Raw genomic sequence first — 18336 nt, 5'->3', positions numbered from 1 at the left:
ACCTTTCACGGAGGGCTGCAGCGAGACCCCCGTGGGACAGAGGACGGTGTGGGAAGCCTCATTAGGATCCGGAGGCTTCCCCCACCCGAGGTGAGTACCCCCCAGGTGTTTTTTTGACGTTACAGATCCTCTTTAAGAACGGCAATACAGCCCTTGGCCTTAAAAGCTTGGACACCCTTGTGTTATATAATTCTACAGTTCAGTGCAACTTCTGCCTACACAGGGCTAGCAAAACATTGCTAGCGAAGACACCACAATGTGTGTGTATGCCTGAGAATTGTGTCATACAATGTTATAGTTCTAGAAAAGCACCATGCTGCAACAGCATTTTTCTGCTCCTCAGAGCTGCTGCTGACGTTAATGTGGCACAATAGCCAGGGAAGAGGTGAAAAGTGCAGCTGAGAACTGAAGGGACTGAGGATCACGAGATAGAGGCATTACTGAAGCCCTTACAAGTTGTTATTTAGCCCAGACATTCTGCTAAGCTGGAGCACTGGCAGCACTTGAATAGCGAGAGTGCAGAATAGATTGCATAATGTTGTCATTGAATGCCCAGGGCAGAGCGGGAAAAAAGCTGTTTAGGGAACTGGGGGAAAAAAATAAGACAGCTTAGCTGTTTAATTAGCCAGCACATCACAAAGCCTCTCTCAGCTCTCTGCCAGTTGTACCTCTTAGGGATTGAAAGCTGCATGAAAGGTTTGCAGATTCATATTGAATGTATGGCCAGGGATGTGTTGGTTAGGTCAGCCATGAAATCTGGCAGCTTGAAACAGGCAGACATAGGCTATGACCTTTGGTAGTATCCCCACTGGTATTATTGCTGAGGCCATGCCGTACAGCAGAAAATTGCATTTACACTGCACATTGTGTTTGCTGGAGCAGCACATACAGCACATGATGCTGTAGCTGTGGTGAAGCTGAACTCCCTCGAATCTACAATACTGAATTTATATCACTCCAAGAGCAAATGGCAATTTTGGGGCTGTTATGTTTAAATTATTGAAAGAGGAACTGTAGTGAAAATAACATAATTAATCAAATTGTTTATTTTTTTACTATATTCATTTATAACTTTCTTAGTGTTTTCCCATTGTAAAATGTTTCCTTTGCCTGATTTATATTCTGAAATGTATCACTGGTGGTGACCTCTTTAGTCAAGGCAGTTTCTAGGCTAAATTGCACGCCAGGTATAGGTGCCTGCAGTATAGGTTAGCCAGGTCTAGTTGCCCGCAGTATAGGTTAGCCAGGTCTAGTTGCCCGCAGTATAGTCAGCTGTAGCCCCCACCCCCCCAGTATAGGTAGCCAGGCATAGTTGTCCCCAGTATACGTTAGATAGGTAGGTGCCTCCAATATAAGTAGCCAGTATAGTTGCACCCAGTATAGGTTAGATAGGTAGGTGCCCCCAGTATAGGTTAGATGGGTAGGTGCCCCCCAGTATTAGATAGATAGATATCTATCTATCTAGATAGATAGATAGATAGATAGATAGATAGATAGATAGATAGGTAGGTGCCTCCAATATAGGTAGCCAGTACAGGTGCCCCCAGTATAGCTTTGATAAGTAGGTGCCACCAGTATAGGTTAGATAGGTAGGTGCCTCCAGCATAGGCACAGCGGTGGGGGAGCCGGCATAGCATAGTTAAAATTTACCTTCCGCAATCCCCTGCAGCCTCTATCTCCTTACTGTACCAGGCGGCCGTTGTATTGGTAACAGCGCCCTCTGTGATGACATGCAGTCACATCATCACAGGGGGCACTATTACCAACACGATGGACACCTGGGACAGGAAGAAGATAGGGACTGCAGGAGATCGCAGAAGGTAACTATGCTATGCTTGCTTAGTCGTTCCCCCCCCCCCCCCCCCCCCCCATTGCGCCCACCCTCCTGCCACTCAATCTGGCAGCCCGGTTGATTGCACTATTCGCTTGCCCATAGAAACGGGCCTGTCTTTACTGAGAGTTCTATGCACGGAGTGAGATACGACTTGCTTGATAGTTGGAAGAAGCAGTTATTTCCCACAGTGCAATGAACTTCACAGACAGCAAACTGTCCGGACCATGGTCACTAAATCACACTATGGGAGGGGTTTCACTACAGTATCGGCCATACAGACCCCCCTGATGATTTATTTGAGAAAAGGTAAAGAGTTCTCGTGGGAGAGGGTGTATCAGCTACTGATTGGGATGAAGTTCAATCCTGGGTTAAAGCTAAAAAGCACAACTGCAGGCAGTAATGTTTTTCTATTTGTGTATGCACTTATTGGCAGAACCTTTTTTCTGTACATAAGCTCCTTGATTAGCTGTTAGATAACTCACATCATTTATTCTAACAGGGCAGTTTCTAGGCTACATAGCTCCTAGGGTGAGGGTGTAAAAATTGTATGTGCATACATTCATATGCATAGTATATGAGAAGAAAAAAGGAGGAAGTTTCAGCTATAACTATTAAATATTATTAGCCACCCTTAGAACAGATAGATGAAAATAAGCCAGACACTTATCATTTAGACGTTGCAGAAGGTGGAGCAGTAGGACAACGGGGCACACATGGCTCAAGAGCAAGCAATAGGCCTACTGGTTTGGTCGGTGTGTCCCGACATCATCGGGGCATGTGTCCATCTTGCTGCAGACATCCTTCATTTGTACCTCCCTAGCCAGGGATGACGAGCTCACCTGGACGCTGTCCCCATGCAGCGTAGTACTGAAAAATACAGCATGTTTTTTTCACTGGCTTACACGGATGCGGAAGATTGCCTTATATGGAAAAAGCCCATTAACTAGCACTGCTTTATGGAAAAACGCACAGATTTGCATGGTGTGGAAAAGCAGCCTTAGGGCCTGTTCAGACTGCACACGTTTCCAGCTGCGTTTTGGAAACGCGTGCAGAAGGCCAACACGCACGACATCAGACAGTGCATAGAGTGCACTGTCTGATGTTCACACTGCATGCGTTCCGGACCTGTGCGGTCCGGGAACGCATGCTGCACGCAGATTTAGCAAAAACGCGCGGCTGTCCCATTCACTTTTCAGTGATGGGATCAGCCACGCAACGCATGCAAACGCGGATGGCGTGCGTTCGTACGCGTTGCGTTCCGCATGCGTGGCCGTCCGCGTTTGTAATGTGAACCGGCCCTGAGGCTGGTTGCACACGCAGTGGTCTTAGAAGGTTGCACCGCATGTTATTGCCTTGGTACAACCACTAAAAAAACAATATTAACACTGGACTTCCGGCTTACTTCTGGGAATGGCAGGGTAACCTTTGTTTGTCACATTGCGTCACACCCTGCGTACTGTGGCTTGTCTCATAAAGACTAATGGCCACTGCGATTAGCTGCGGTGGGGCAGAGTACCATGACATGACGCTACACGTGTGATAGGGGCCTTTTACACAACAGCACAAAGATGCCAGCAAAGCAGTAACAGGAGCCTGCTGTAAACACTTCTACTTGGGTGCTTCAAGTCATGTGACCAAATGTGGTGCCTTGGTCAAATGCTTTTCTGCAAGTGTGCAGAAAAGCATGCACAGTAAGAGAAACCTTGTACTGCGCAGGATGTTCTTGACGATGGGAACGCGAACAAGGATGTGCATGGCCAGAGGCCGACTCTCAGTCGGATAAAAACAAAACTAACCCGCAACAGGTGACAGGAGGATGCATGAGGACGACTGCAGGGGGTTTGGGGAAGCCCCAGGTAAGTGAAACTTTTTTTTTTTTAATCAGTTAAGGTACCCTTTAACTTCAGTGCATGTGAACGAAGATGCCCTTCCAGTAGGTTTAGGGGTAAGGATAGTGTCATCATCACACTTTGCTTACATCTGTATCTGAGCAGCCATACTTTGGCTCCCTGCTGCCTCCCACCATTTACATTTCTTTAGGAAGCTCTTATGTATTCCTTTTTATAACTGTGTCCTTGTGCATATGCGCAATTGCACTTACGCTTTGTCAGTTCACTGCATCTGCAAGGCTTCCGGGCTGTGGGCACTTCTGTCCATAGTCTGTGCACAAATGAGAAGGGTAAGTGTGACATAAGAAGAGCAGTCAAGGAGTGTGGTGACATGGTGCAAGGTGTCAGAGCCACAACAACCAGAATAATCATCAGAATCACTTTATTCGCCAAGTGCGACAGGTGCCGCACCCGGAATTATTTGTTTACACAAGGCATGTTAGCAAGTGCAAACAGTGCAAGTAACATTACACATAGTACAATTTAAAAAGAAACATTTCAGCATAGCAAATGACACATAGAGCGGATTGACGCTATATTAAGCAGAGATGAACATGAGTGTCAGCCTATGGGCGCGCGTTCATCCTCTAGTGCCCCGAGGTGCAGAAGGGGATTAGGAGATGGCATTGGGGAGAGGGTCTGAGTTGAGGAGAGTGATCGCTTGAGGGAAAAATGTGTTCCTACGCCTGGTGGTTTTGGTGTAGATGGACCTATAGCGACGTCCCGAGCGAAGGGGACTGAAGAAGTGATTGCCAGAGTGGGAGGGATCGAGTGTGATTCTATTTGCCCTGGACCTCATTCTGGATGTGTGGAGAAGGTCCAGGGGTGGCAGGGGCGACCCAATGATCTTCTCAGCCACATTGATGACTCTCTGGAGTTTGAGCCTATCCTTTGCATTTGCCCCCGAGTACCAGACAATGATGGAGGAGCAAAGGACAGATTCGATGGTCGCCGTATAAAAACTGGTCAGTAGCTCCCTGGGCATGCCAAACTTCCTTAGTTGCCCAGTATAGTGACCCTTCAGGACTGATTGCTTGGTCTTGGATAAAGGGCCACTATATCAGGATGATTACACTGCATTGGCATATAAAGGCCTAATAACACACTAATCTCAGCTTGAAATGAAGTAGCGTTGTTCTATTGAATATTTCCAATACTATATTTTGAGTTAGATATGTGAAATTTACTTTTGAAGTGGAATAATTGTATTAATTTATTTTTGAAGAGGAATATTTTATGGATTTACTGTGAAGAGCTGGTGCAATAAAGTAATTGGATGCAGAATGCCTTCTAAGCTGGCGACTTATTACTATATCTTTATTATTATTAATATTTATATATATATATATATATATATATATATATATATATATATATATATATATATATATATATGCTGATACCTTCCGCAGCGCTGTCCCTCAGAGGGGCTCACAATCTAATCCCTACCATAGTCTTATGTCCATGTATTTATCGTGTAGTGCATGCTTCGTAAAGAGAAAGTTGATTGAAAACTGGTTTGAAACACCAAATGAGTATTATTAGTAGTATTATAACTGTTTACTTCCATTGCAGGCAATTAAAACTTAACTCCGATACCTTCAGCAGACACGCATTGCATATAAAAGGTATCATGTAACTACTTTTCCATGCTCCACTAATAGATACCAAGACACAACACTCTGTTACTGCCAACGTTTATTGATACAGTTTGGATTTAAGGGTAGAACCTTACACTCATGCGTAAAATCCAAATTAGAATGAGCTGTTGTTTCCTCTAGATAGCCGGGTTTTCTTATTTTTTTCTTATTTTGTTTTTAGAGGTTGAAAAGTGGGATGAAAATATCCATGAGAAAGCTGGAGAGGGGAACGCCTCTCCAAAAAGATACTACTTTGAAAATCTGAAGATATCGGTCCCACAGATCAAATTGAGTGTTTTCACCTCTAATAAACTTCCCTCTGATCTCAAGGTAAGGGCAGTCAGAGGAATACCTTATCAAGGTGTAATGCCTCTTATGGAATACATATTTGCAAATGATCCCTTCCTCTCACCTTTTATACAGTAATTCTTGCCCAGAGGATTCCCTATCGTGGCATTGGTCACTGACCGTCATCTGTACATTGCATGATACATTAGACCTGGAAAAAGCCTAGTCTTCCATTAGAGAACAATCCTGCCTTCTTAAAGAGATAGGAACCCCATAACTGCATGTTGTTTTCACATCCTTTCTGTATTTTTTTTTTCTTTTACCCCACCTTGAACCACTCAGTGTCTTTCATATTACAAAATAAATATGTATGATTAAAATTATTTGGAACACTGCAGTGCAAAGCTATGGGAGCATATATCACATTTATATCCCTCCAATCCTGTGATGCTTGATTTGATGAAGAATGAATATGTTGAACCAATAAACTGACCAAACTTTGATCAGTACTCCCTTATTTTTAATATACAGGTAGTCACTGGTTAACGAACGAGATAGGGGACTGTAGGATCGTTCTTAACCTGAATCTGTTCTTAAGTCAGAACATTGTGCCATATCTGTCCTCTGTGCCTCTAGAGTCCCCCTCTGTGTCACCTCTGCCGTTTGTACCTGTTTATACAAGTTTAAAAGCCATTTTTCTTTGATTTTTTTTTTTTAAATCGATTTTCTCAAAAACTACAAGTCCAATTTGAAAAAAATGTTTTGACTTGTTCCCACTATTGAATCTAGTATTTAGTCTACAGCAGTTTTTAGTAATGTATGCCCCCCCTCCTCCTGTATATACAGTATTCCATCCCTGACCTGAGCTTTCAGCTCTAATATGTTAGTAACAGATCACATGTATTTATATAATGAATATCAAGCACAGTGGAGGGTATGCAACAGGAAGCAGCACAGAGTGATGTAAATTAAGTGTATGTATATATATGTATATATATATATATATATATATATATATATATATATATATACATATAACAATAGCCATCCCAAAGTTCTTGGACCTCTTCAGGAAGTCATAACATAATAAATATGAGTATGTAGGACTGATGTAGCATATTTATAAGCAAATTGATCCTTTATGCGTTTTTCCTTATTCTTTCTGAGGTATTTCTTCAGAGGAATGAATTTGCTTGCAGTGCCGTCTGTGTTGGCTGATGCCCTTAACATGGATAGATCATTGTTTGCCATGATTCTTTGCTGCATAAATGATTCACACAGAACCTATATAACATTAGTGAACTGGTGTCCCAAATCATTCCAGTAAAGTACAGATGAGTTTTGTTACAAGGTCTTGTCATGCATCACTTCTCCATAAGTGAATCTGCGGTGACCCAGAATGGGGTTTTCACACACATCATTAACTTTCATTGTGTTCTGCTCCATTAAACTCCAAGTCCCTGGCCTTAAGTGGTAATACCAAACTGACCCTCCACACTCCTAATGCAGGTCTTTGCTGTGTCCATACAAACCATTCTAAAATCAGTTCATCATTCTTCTCTTTAAATTATTGTAGCATGTTATTTTAAATCTCTCTTTTAATCAGTAAGCGTGGGCAATGTAATGTTTGAAGCAGAATTGTATGCAAATATAAAATATGTTGCATACATATTACGGTAACATATCTGTTTGTTTTTTGAAATGTGTGAGGAAACCGGAGTGCCCGGAGGAAACACGCAAACACAGGGAGAACATACAAATCCTGTGCAGATGGTTCCCTGGCAAGGATTCAAACCAGGGACCCAGCGCTGCAAGGCAGCAGTGCTGTCCATTACACCAGCACACCACTAGGTATTTAAACCCCTCTGCCCACCATAAAAATATACACTGCTCCCCCACTCCTCCTAAAAATAACTGTTAGATTATTTGTCACTCAAAAATTTGCCCATGGTAGGTGAATAATTAGATTGTGACCTATGTATGTTATATTGACTGACTGAAGGGCCATATTTTGTTGGGCTCATGTTGATCTAGTTATGCTGGTGTTGGTTTAGTGCCAGCTTGGCATGTCTTACTACTCACCTTCAATTTTAATTGGCCAATCACTGACCGATTTTACCACCTCCATGTAGTATGAGGGTCAACAGATGCTGAATACGAAGAGCAGATTGTGTAGCTCTTATATTAATGATCTGATGCTGGTCTGACCCTTACTGCATTGTTGGCCTCCTCAGTTGATACAGTGTGTGTGTTTCCATCCGGTATCTCTTGTGAGACATACTGAGTAGGTGGAAATGCTGTAAAAAAGGTGTCAATGTTTGATGTCACAACAAATATGTACATAACAGCTCATGGTTGGTAACCGCTAACTTATAACCGTGAATACATTTTACAAACTTCCAGTGAAAATTACTGTTACACATTTATTGTTGCATATTTGTAGTACCATTCTTTTTTCTTTTGTTCCATTCTCTTTTCTTTTTCCCCATTTTCAGGCTTTGAAGAGCACACTTGGGTTTCCGCTGATTAAATTTGAGGATGCTGTTATTGATCTGGATCCCTTTACAAGGGTTCACCCATATGAGTCCTGGGAATTCATAATAAACGATGTCCTCAAACACTTTCAAGAGGTTAGTTGTACTATGGGTTGGCTGCATATGGGCTTTTATTCATTCCTATTCGAATAAAATATTTTGTATTCTCTTGGGAAACAAATAAATAATAAAACAATCCTTTTATATTATGAAAAATGAGGCTACTGTCATCCTACTGAGTATGTTAGTTTCTAGGCTACCATGCTCAGTCTTCACCTATAATCTCTATTATGTCCTTCAAAAACTGGTTCACTAGAGAAGTGAGTGTTATGCCATATATGTCATACTGGACAGCCATTGCTTAACAGGGGAGGGTGGCTTCAACACATTTATTAGTGGCTTAGAGTGCTATTTTATCATGATTATTCAGATAGTGGAAGAATACACACCTTCAGCCACGCATTTTACATCTGAGCCTTAATTAGCTAGACCAAGGCTTTTCCACCTGTGGTACACGTACTACCGGTAGTACTTTGTTGTCGGTCAGGTGGTACACACCAGGTTTGCCTGCCACTTTATTGCCCACATGCCACTTGTCCTGGTCCTGTCCAGCCTCCACAAAGCTTGGCTCCTCCCTCGCTCCTTGCTGTGCTGCTCTGCAGCATACTTCAGACCTCAGATCAGTGGGGAAGAGACAGCCAGGCAAATAGTGCACAGTAATGGCGCAGATACAGAAAGGGACATCACTGCTCACTTCCTGTATTTGAAGTATACGCGCCGTCACCATGCACTGTTTGCCTGACTGTCACTTCTCTGCGGCTGGCTTACCGATTATCTGAGGTGTGAACTATTTTGGGCAGCACAGAAAGGAGTGAGCAAGGGGGGAGCCGAACTTTGTGGTGAGTCACTGCCTAGCTCTCAGCTCTCTGATGGTGGGACTAGGCTACCTATAATTATGTGCGGGGGGGGCGCGAGCACTGTAATAACAGTGCAGGAGATATGGGCGCAGCCGGCGCCATCATAGGCCGAAATAGGAATTACGGCTATAGCGGCGCACAGTCAGTAACTTCGACGCCATCAGATGACAGTGCTGAAGTTGCTTTTCAAACACTGCAATTCGGCTTCCAGCAATAGCCGTATAGCATATGTATCCTGCGCCCAAGTCTCCTGGTGGGCAATTCATATGTATGCGGGGGAGGGAAAAGAGAGGAACTTGCACTGCTACATATATTGGCAATCTGACCTACAGATTGCCAATACTGACAATATGTAGGCTTGCAATCTAATTGTAGTCGTTTTCCCCACCAATGCCTCCTACTTTTTCCCTCCCATATGCCCTCTTCTTTTCTTAAAGTGTACCTGTAAGAAAAAAGTGACCCCGGGGGGTACTTACCTCAGGGAAGGGGAGGCCTTTGTATCCTAAAGAGGTTTCCCCCTTCCTCCTTAGTAGAAGGCATCCAGCTCTGGAAGCCTCAAAGTTCTCCTTGCCGGTGTGTGCGCGTGCGCAGTAGTATTTGTTTTCCTTGACTGCAGTGCTTGAGTTTAGGTCTTCTTTAAAGAGGTTCTGTGGGATTCTAAAAATCAATCAAACAAGCTGACACTTATCTGGCACTTCTATCGGCCCCCTGCAGCTGTAATGTCCCGTGCCGTCCTCCTACGATGCTCCGTTTCCCGCCGCCGGTCCCAGTTTAATATACGTCTAAACAGACGAATAATGTTAGCTCCTGCTCGAGTCATCGGGAACTTACTGCACTGCTGCAGTGTAATAACCCGTGTGATTACAGTGGGACCGGCGGTAGGGAATGGAGCATCGGAAGAGGACGGCTTGGGACATTACCGCTGCAGGGGGCCGATAGAAGCCCCAGGTAAGTGTCAGCTTGTTTGATTCTTAGGATGCAAAATAACTCCTTTTAAGTGAGAAGAATACGGTGGCTGCTACATTAATTTCCTTCTAAACTATGTGAGTTGACTGGCAGCCCTGCTGATCTATGTCTCTGCAGAAGTGTCTGAATCACACCAGAAACAAGCATACAGCTAACCTTGTCAGATCTGACAATAATGTCAGAAACACCTGATCTGCATGTGCTTGTTCAGGAGCTGTGGCTAAAAGTATTAGAGGCAGAGGATCAGCATGATAGCCATGTAACTGGCATTGCTTGAAAGGAAATAAATATGGCAGTCTCAATATGCCTCTCACTTAATTTCTCCTTCAACTGCTCACTTTTTTCACTGTAGTGGTCCTTTAAACAGTTGGAAAATGACAGTTTAAATAAGACAGTTGGAAAATGACAGTTGGAAAATGGCAGTTGGAAAATGGCAGTTAAAATTTAACAGTTAGAAAAGGGCAGTTGGAAAATGGCAGTTAAAAGTTGAACGTAATTTTCCAACTGTCAAATTTTAACTGCCATTTTCCAACTGTCATTTTTCAACTGTCATTTTTCAACTGCCATTTTCCAACTGTCATTTTCCAACTGTCATTTTCCAACTGCCATTTTCCAACTGTCACATTTTAACTGCCATTTTTTAACTGCCATTTTTCAACTGCCATTTTCCAACTGTCATTTTTCAACTGTCGTTTTTCAACTGTCGTTTTTCAACTGTCAAATTTAAACTGTCATTTTCCAACTGCCATTTTCTAACTGCCATTTTTCAACTGTCAAATTTTACATGCCATTTTCCAACTGTCAAATTATTAACTGCCATTTTCTAACTGTTGTTTTACAACTGCCATTTTCTAACTGCCATTTTTCAACTGCCATTTTCCAACTGTCATTTTCCAACTGCCATTTTCCAACTGTCATTTTTTAACTGTCATTTTTCAACTGTCAAATTTAAACTGTAATTTTCCAACTGCCATTTTCCAAATGCCATTTTTCAACTGTCAAATTTTAACTGCCATTTTCCAACTGTCATTTTTCAACTGCCATTTTCCAACTGTCATTTTTAAAGATCATTTTCCAACTGCTATTTTTCAACTGTTGTTTTTTTAACTGCCATTTTCCAACTGTCATTTTTCAACTGCCATTTTCCAACTGTCATTTTTAAACTGCTTTTTCCAACTGTTATTTTCCAACTGCCATTTTCTAACTGTCATTTTTAAAGATCATTTTCCAACTGCCATTTTTCAACTGCCATTTTTCAACTGTTGTTGTTTTTAACTGTCATTTTCCAACAGCCAAATTTCAACTGTTTTTCGACTGCCATTATTTTCCAACTGTCATTTTTCAACTTCCATTTTTCGACTATCCTTTTCCAATTGTTTCCTTTTTCCTTTCCTATTTTATTTATTTCGCAAACACAAGCCTTGAAATCCTCAATGTTGAACACCTCATTTTCTGTTTTGGGGGCTAGATTTGCATCAAGATTTGCACAATTTAAAACTGGCTATCTCTAACAGTGACAGGTGTCTGATATGGTGGCTGGATAGTGCAATGGTTAAGGGCTCTGCCTCTGACGTAGGAGACCTGGGTTCAAATCTTGGCTCTTGCTATTCCGTAAGGAGTTCTTTGGGCAAGAGACTCTAACACTGCTACTGCCTACTGAGGGCGCTGTAGTGGCTGCCTCGCAAGCGCTTTGAGTCCGACAGGAGAAAAGCTCTATACAAAAAAAAGGAATTATTATATGGATAACTGTAGAGAGGGAGTGGAAGAAAAAGCCTATGTTGGCTTTTTATCTTCTTATCTTGCTCCAATTTATTGGCTTTCAACTTTCTCTTTCCAGGCTAGCACTTTTAGCCACCTTTGAAACTTGTCCACACATTCTCTTACCTTAGTGCTTGGTACTGGTGTTCCTCCACGATGGTCACACTCTTTTTCTTGGGCTACTTCAAATGTATTTATTTATTATGCATTATGGTGATTTATTGTTGCGGAGTTGTTTTTCAGATCAACTTGCACTGTTTTTTTCTTGATAAAGAGGTACTTTGTTGCTTTGGAATTTTGGATTATCTTAATTACGGAATGAATTACAGATCTGTCTGTACCAATTTTTTGGAGTGCCAACCATTTACTTCTATTTACAAAAATGTATGGCATGTGTTTTGCTCTGCGTTGCAGTATTAATTGAAATGAGACAGCACTGTGTTGGCACAGAGATGCATGCAGCAGTTTATTGTCAGAACACAGCACAGCTCATGAGAGTCTGAGACACATTACTGAAATAAGCTCAGCAATGCAGCAGTACATCCTGACCTTCATGGTTGTTATCAAATTACCATTTTAAAGGACCACTATAGTGAAAAAGTAAGCAGTTAAAATCTTTCAGAACCATGTTTTGGACTAGTCGAGTTCCTCATTGGGGATACAAAGGGTTTTCTTTGTTTTTTTTTTTAATAATTTCCTAAATGGCAGTTGCTAAGTCTAACTGCCAAAATAGGACCAGCCAGTGTCCCTACTCGCACACTATTTTGGCAGTCAGACTTAACAATGGCCGTTCAGCAAATGCTTTTGAAAACAAAGGGAAACCCTGAGACTCCATCGTGAGGAGATGGACTAGTCCAAAACCTGTTGGTTCTGTCAGCTTTTGAAGCGGACCTAAACTGAGAGCTTCCTCTCTGCTCTAAGGAGATAAGCAACAGCATCATAACTTTAAAGAAAACATTTCTTTGTTACAACTTACAGAAATTTTACAAAAACCCTGCAGTGTTTACTTTCTAGTGTCCTAGGAACACAAAAGGGTTAACCTCCTGTGTTTACCTATGAGCCCAAACTATGGCATAGAGTGGCACACCTGACAGCCCTAATTTACACTTGCTGTTTACTTGTTGATAAGGCCTAATTAGACAAGCTAATCTCTCTAGACCAGAACTTTGCACCTGTGGTACGCTTGCCACCGGTGGTACTTTGCTGTTGGCCAGGTTGTACACACCAGATTTGCCTGCCACTTTTTTGTCCACCTGCCACTTATCATGGTCCTGTGCTGCCTCCATAAAGTTTGGCTCTCCCTCCCTCGCTCCTTGCTGTGCTTCTCTGCAGCATACTTCAGACCTCAGATTAGTGTGGAGGAGACAGCCAGGCCAACGGTGCCCAGTGATGGCGCAGATACAGAAAGTGACATCACTGCTCATTTGAAGTATACACGCCGTCACTGTGCATTGCTTGCCTGGCTGTCTCTTCACTGCGGCTGGCTTACCAATGTTCTGAGGTGTGAACTATTCCGCAGGGCAGCACAGCAAGGAGTGAGCAAGGGGGGATCCGAACTTTGTGGCGACTCACTGCCTAGCTCTCTGATGGTGGGACTAGGCTACCTATAATTAAGCGCGTGGGGGGGGGGGGGGAGGTGGAACTTGTATGGCTACCTATATTGGCAATCTACCTCTAGATTGCCAATACTAACAATATGTAGGCTAGCAATCTAATTGTAGTTTTTTTCCCCACCAATGCCTCCTACTTTTCCCCTCCCAAATGCCTTTTTTTTCCTTAAAGTGTACTTTGTAAGGAAAAAGTGCCCCGGGGGGTACTTACCTCAGGGAAGGGGAGGCCTTTGTATCCTAAAGCGGTTTCCCCCTTCCTCTTCAGTAGATGGGATCCAGTGCTGGGAGCCCCAAAGTTCTCCTCATCGGTGTACGCATGCACAGTAGCTGCTCTCCATTTAGGCTCCAGCAGCCAAGCTCTATCGCGTCCAATCTACTGTGCAGGCACACTGGTGGTGCTTGAAAGTTTTCAAGCAATAAAAGCGGTACAATTAGTGGAAAGGTTGAAAAGCCCTGAGCTAGACTGTTGGCTGGGGAACAGTACCTGATTCCTTGAGCAACACTGCCGAGGCTGACAGACGCGGCACTAGCCTGCAGGCAAGCAACCTGACCTGTTGCTGTGTGGTGTGTGCGGTAAACAAAAGAGCAGCGTTTTTGCAGTAGGAGAACATAGGCGCCAGCAGAATAAAAGTGGATAAAACCTTTAAAATTTGCTAGGAGGAAGTGGTGGACTTACCTCCATAAAGCAGACACGAAAGACTGTCTGAAAAGTAGCAATCACATTTATTATATAGTACCCCAAAAGTGCAACGCGCTTCGCAGGCCAAGCCCGCTTCATCAGGCAATAAACGTGGGGACAAAACAGAATTTCAGTAATAGCAGGTGTAGCGTGTTTGTTATGGCATGCAGCTGCGGGGTAAGTGGAAAAAACAATGCTCTTAGTCGTAGCTTGGCCAAAGTGATACGCCAGGTCGGATTGCTGGCTGAGCAGTCAAGAGGGGATGGGTGCTTTCGTATACATGCTGGATTCGTGTACATGCTGTATACATGCTGGAAATGTCATCCAGACAAAAAAGCTAGCGGTTTTTCTTTGAACATACCATGACTTGGATAAACGAGAACTTTCACAGAAAAACATTTGGCAGAAGTATGCAGATCTGGAAAACTAGCAAAACGTCAAAGCGCCTGATCTGTAGACTTGCTGCAGCAAGTGAATCAAAGCGTATTATAGGCAGGGGTTCAGTGTTATTGTTAGGAAAACAGCATTTTCAAAAGGTCCAGTTGATAGCCCCTTATAGCCCCTTATGTCCTTCATGACAAATGCACGTGTAAGAATGACTTTTGAATTCTTCAGTTAAAATGTTTCCTGTAAGCCTCTCACTTGAATGTCAATATGTGATGGCGCTGCTGAGCTGCAGTTCTATTACTAATATTCTCCTTTTGTTTTCTCTCATAGGAGTTACTCAGTCAAGCAGCAAAAATTCTGGGCTCAGTCGACTTCCTTGGCAATCCAATGGGCCTGTTGAATGATGTGTCTGAAGGAGTATCCGGTCTTATAAAGTATGGAAATGTTGGTGGCTTAATCAGGAATGTAACACATGGAGTATCCAACTCTGCGGCAAAGGTACTTGCCTGAAATGCATTTGTGGATAGGATCCCAAGAGCTTTAGTGTTTCTTGTGCTGATATGTCCTACTGAGCTTCATTTGTGAGAAGAAGTACGGTATTGCATTCTTAATACAGATGGAATTTGCAGGTTATCATTTTTAGTGTGTCCACAAAACAAGACCATAATAATACATTTCAGGACTGTTGACAGATCAGTGTAAAATAATGTTTTATGATCTGTTAAGCAGCAGCACATCGTTTCATCAACTTTGTAGACACCTGTTTCAGGCTATTTTGACTTTCATCGCTACATAGGTACAGATTTCCTCTCACTCTATAGATGTAAGGTGCAGATCTGTTGACTGTGTTGCGATAGCATAAAGCACACACAGGTCCTGCACAACTTTTCTGGATGATGCAGAAACACCTGAGACCAAAATCAAAGCCCATTGAAACATGAAATACATCTGTACTCACTGGTGCTTTAAACAGCCTGGCATGGTAGGGGGACAGATTGCGAAAATAAAGGGAGAGAAAGGGAATTCCTGCCCCTCTTTCCTGCTCCCCGTAACCCCCTCCCCCCCCCCCTCCCCCCTTCCCGCCTCCCTCTTTTCCGACTATTATTGCACATTTTGGTATGAAAGAACAATATATTGGATACCCTGTTTAATATATTTACTATCATTTTATTTATATGCAGTGCCTCAACATAGCTTCTGCCGGTTTTTATCACTTTCTGCTAAACCCTTTCCATACTCCACTATCATGCTCTTTTGCTTTGCAGAGTCTGGAAGCTGTGTGTAAATGTCAGGAAAGTATATTGGGGACATTGTCCAATATGCATTCATCCCAGGCTGTGGAAGGATTCTGAAGACCAGAAACTAGATGAGCAGAAGTGGACAGGCACAGTGGATCATACATTGGATCTGCTGTAACTGACCATGTCGTGCATGCAGTCTAGTGTGAACCCAGCCTTACACACCTGCTTTTAGCTGAAAAGAGATGATTTGTGGATGAAAAGTTTTTAAATACTGCTACAGCTCAGTAAGTGAAATAAATCAATTTTAAAATAACGGGTCAGAAAGACTTAAGACAACCAGTTCCATCCCCACAGACTACCATTAACAGGCCCGGATTTACCTCCCGGAAGCCTATAGGCACAGATGTCCTGGCACCTTAGACATTGCCCTCCATGAACCCACAAATGCCCACCAAACCACACCACAAGTGTGCTGTCACTTCTCCCTTACATCCCTTGCCTGTCATAGGTAGCTACAGGTGCCCTTTAGTATTAGGGAGCCAGAGCTATCCTCAGTATTAAGAAGCTAGAGATGCCCCTTGACTGAAGGGAGATCTGGTCAGTGGAATGCTGAGAGCAGACTGAGTAACCTCTCATTTACACTCCACTCAAGACCCTGCATAGGGAAGGCAGGAGGGAAGCAGTTGAGGAGAGGAGTGAGCCGCCTTTCTATCATCAGTCGCCTGTAGGCACGTGCCTACAGTGCCTTATGGTAAATCCAGCCCTGACCATTAATGTAGGCTGTATTCTTTTCAGACTATCCATCTATGCTCCAACAACACTTCTTAGGCCCCCACCCCCACCCCCCAATAAGAAAAGCGACAGCAGCCTTGCCCACTTTCAGTTTTGCTTCTTCAGGTCACATGACCAACTCTTTAAAAATCAAAGTGTTAGCTGAAGAAGCTTTGCTTGATACAAAAACATAACACGAGGGCTGTCTATTAATCTATCAGTAGGCAGCATGGAAATATAATGATCTGTATGATGTCAGTGTTTGGTAATCGCTGTATGCAAATGATGCCACATACTTTGTAAACTGTAGCAGCCCATGCTAGATGGTTGTAAAAGAAAACGCATACTCAGGCTGGATATTTAAGTAGGTTGACAGCAGCCATCTTAAATGCAGAAGCATGTAAACATTTACTAGAGTGAAAGGACAGATAGCGGACATACAGAGAATGGAACCCAATAGACATAGGCTTCAATTCATCAAAGGGTGTTCGATAACAAAATCCCAGTCCTTAACCCATTCAGGTTCCGTCGTTTTCACGTGAGAAATGTTCACCTCCCATTCATTAGCCTATAACTTTATCACTACTTATCACAATGCACTGATCTATATCTTGTTTTTTCCGCCACCAATTAGGCTTTCTTTGGGGGGTACATTTTGCTAAGAGCCACTTTACTGTACATGCATTTTAACAGGAAGAATAAGAAAAAACGGAAAAAAGTCATTATTTCTCAGTTTTCAGCCATTATAGTTTTAAAATAATACATGCCTCCATAATTAAAACTCACGTATTGTATTTGCCCATATGTCCCGGTTATAACACTATTAAAATTATGTTCCTATCACAATGTATGGCGACAATATTTTATTTGGAAATAAAGGTGCATTTTTTCCGTTTTGCATCTATCACTATTTACAAGTTTAAAATAAAAAAAATATAGAAATATTTCATCTTTACATTGATATTTAAAAAGTTTAGACCCTTAGGTAAATATTTACATGTTTTTTTTTTTTTATTGTAATGGTTTTTTTTTTTTATTGTAAACATTTTATTTGGGTAGTTTTGGGAGGGTGGGAGGTAAACAATAGATTGATAATGTAAATGTGTGTTAATTTTAAAAAAATTTTTTTACAGGTGTAGTATTACTTTTTGGCCACAAGATGGCGGCCATGAGTTTGTTTTCATGACGTCACTCTAAGCGTAACACACGCTTAGAGGGAACGGCCAGAAAAGGCGCAGCTTCCGAGAGAAGCTGTCGCTTTTTCAGCGGGGGAGAGGAATCAATGATCGGGCACCGTAGACCGATACATTGATTCTCTGGCTACCGAATCCGCGGCCGGGAGTGCGCGTGCACGCGCGCGATCGGCCGCGGGGGCGCGCGGTAGCGCGCATGGTTCCTGGACGTAGAAACTACGTCCAGGAACCAAAATAGGTTAAAATACCGCATTCGGTATTTTACACTTCACTGTGCTAATTCATCAATATTTTCACACATGTGGTAGATGTTCGGTAAGTTACCGAAGAGGTCCGTGCAGTGAGGACATTACAATAGGAAAGAGGCAGCACCGACATCCCTATACATGTGCCTTTTATATTTGTTGTGCTGCCTCTGCTCTTGCTGAATCTGTCTCATTAGTCTTAAGTTTCTATTTACTTGCCACAGCTTAGATGAACTGCTGAGAAACATTACACATTCCCTGCTTAGGTCATTTTGCCACGAGCTCCCACTTGCATCCCTGCATATTTAAACAGGCACTCAAGGGGTACACTACCGAAGGGTGCCTAGAAAAGAAGGGTGCCTGGAAAATAACTTTAATTCTTTC

The 18336-nt window shown here is 42.7% G+C and overlaps 1 protein-coding gene across 5 annotated transcripts in view; it reads left to right on the top strand.

Moving 5' to 3' along the window:
* Window positions 1-18336, top strand: part of VPS13D (vacuolar protein sorting 13 homolog D) — a 410462-nt gene that overhangs the window by 252716 nt on the left and 139410 nt on the right. For all 5 annotated transcript variants that reach the window (XM_068240470.1, XM_068240469.1, XM_068240471.1 and 2 more), the window contains 3 exons: window positions 5545-5693; window positions 8147-8281; window positions 14833-15000. In XM_068240470.1, coding sequence (XP_068096571.1) covers window positions 5545-5693; window positions 8147-8281; window positions 14833-15000 — 452 coding nt within the window. The remainder of the gene's footprint in view (window positions 1-5544; window positions 5694-8146; window positions 8282-14832; window positions 15001-18336) is intronic.

The sequence above is a fragment of the Hyperolius riggenbachi genome, chromosome 6, assembly GCF_040937935.1.
Source record: "Hyperolius riggenbachi isolate aHypRig1 chromosome 6, aHypRig1.pri, whole genome shotgun sequence".
Classification (NCBI taxonomy): Eukaryota; Metazoa; Chordata; class Amphibia; order Anura; family Hyperoliidae; genus Hyperolius; species Hyperolius riggenbachi.
The sequence above is the reverse complement of the archived record's forward strand: the minus strand, read 5'-3'. Positions and strand labels throughout refer to the sequence as shown.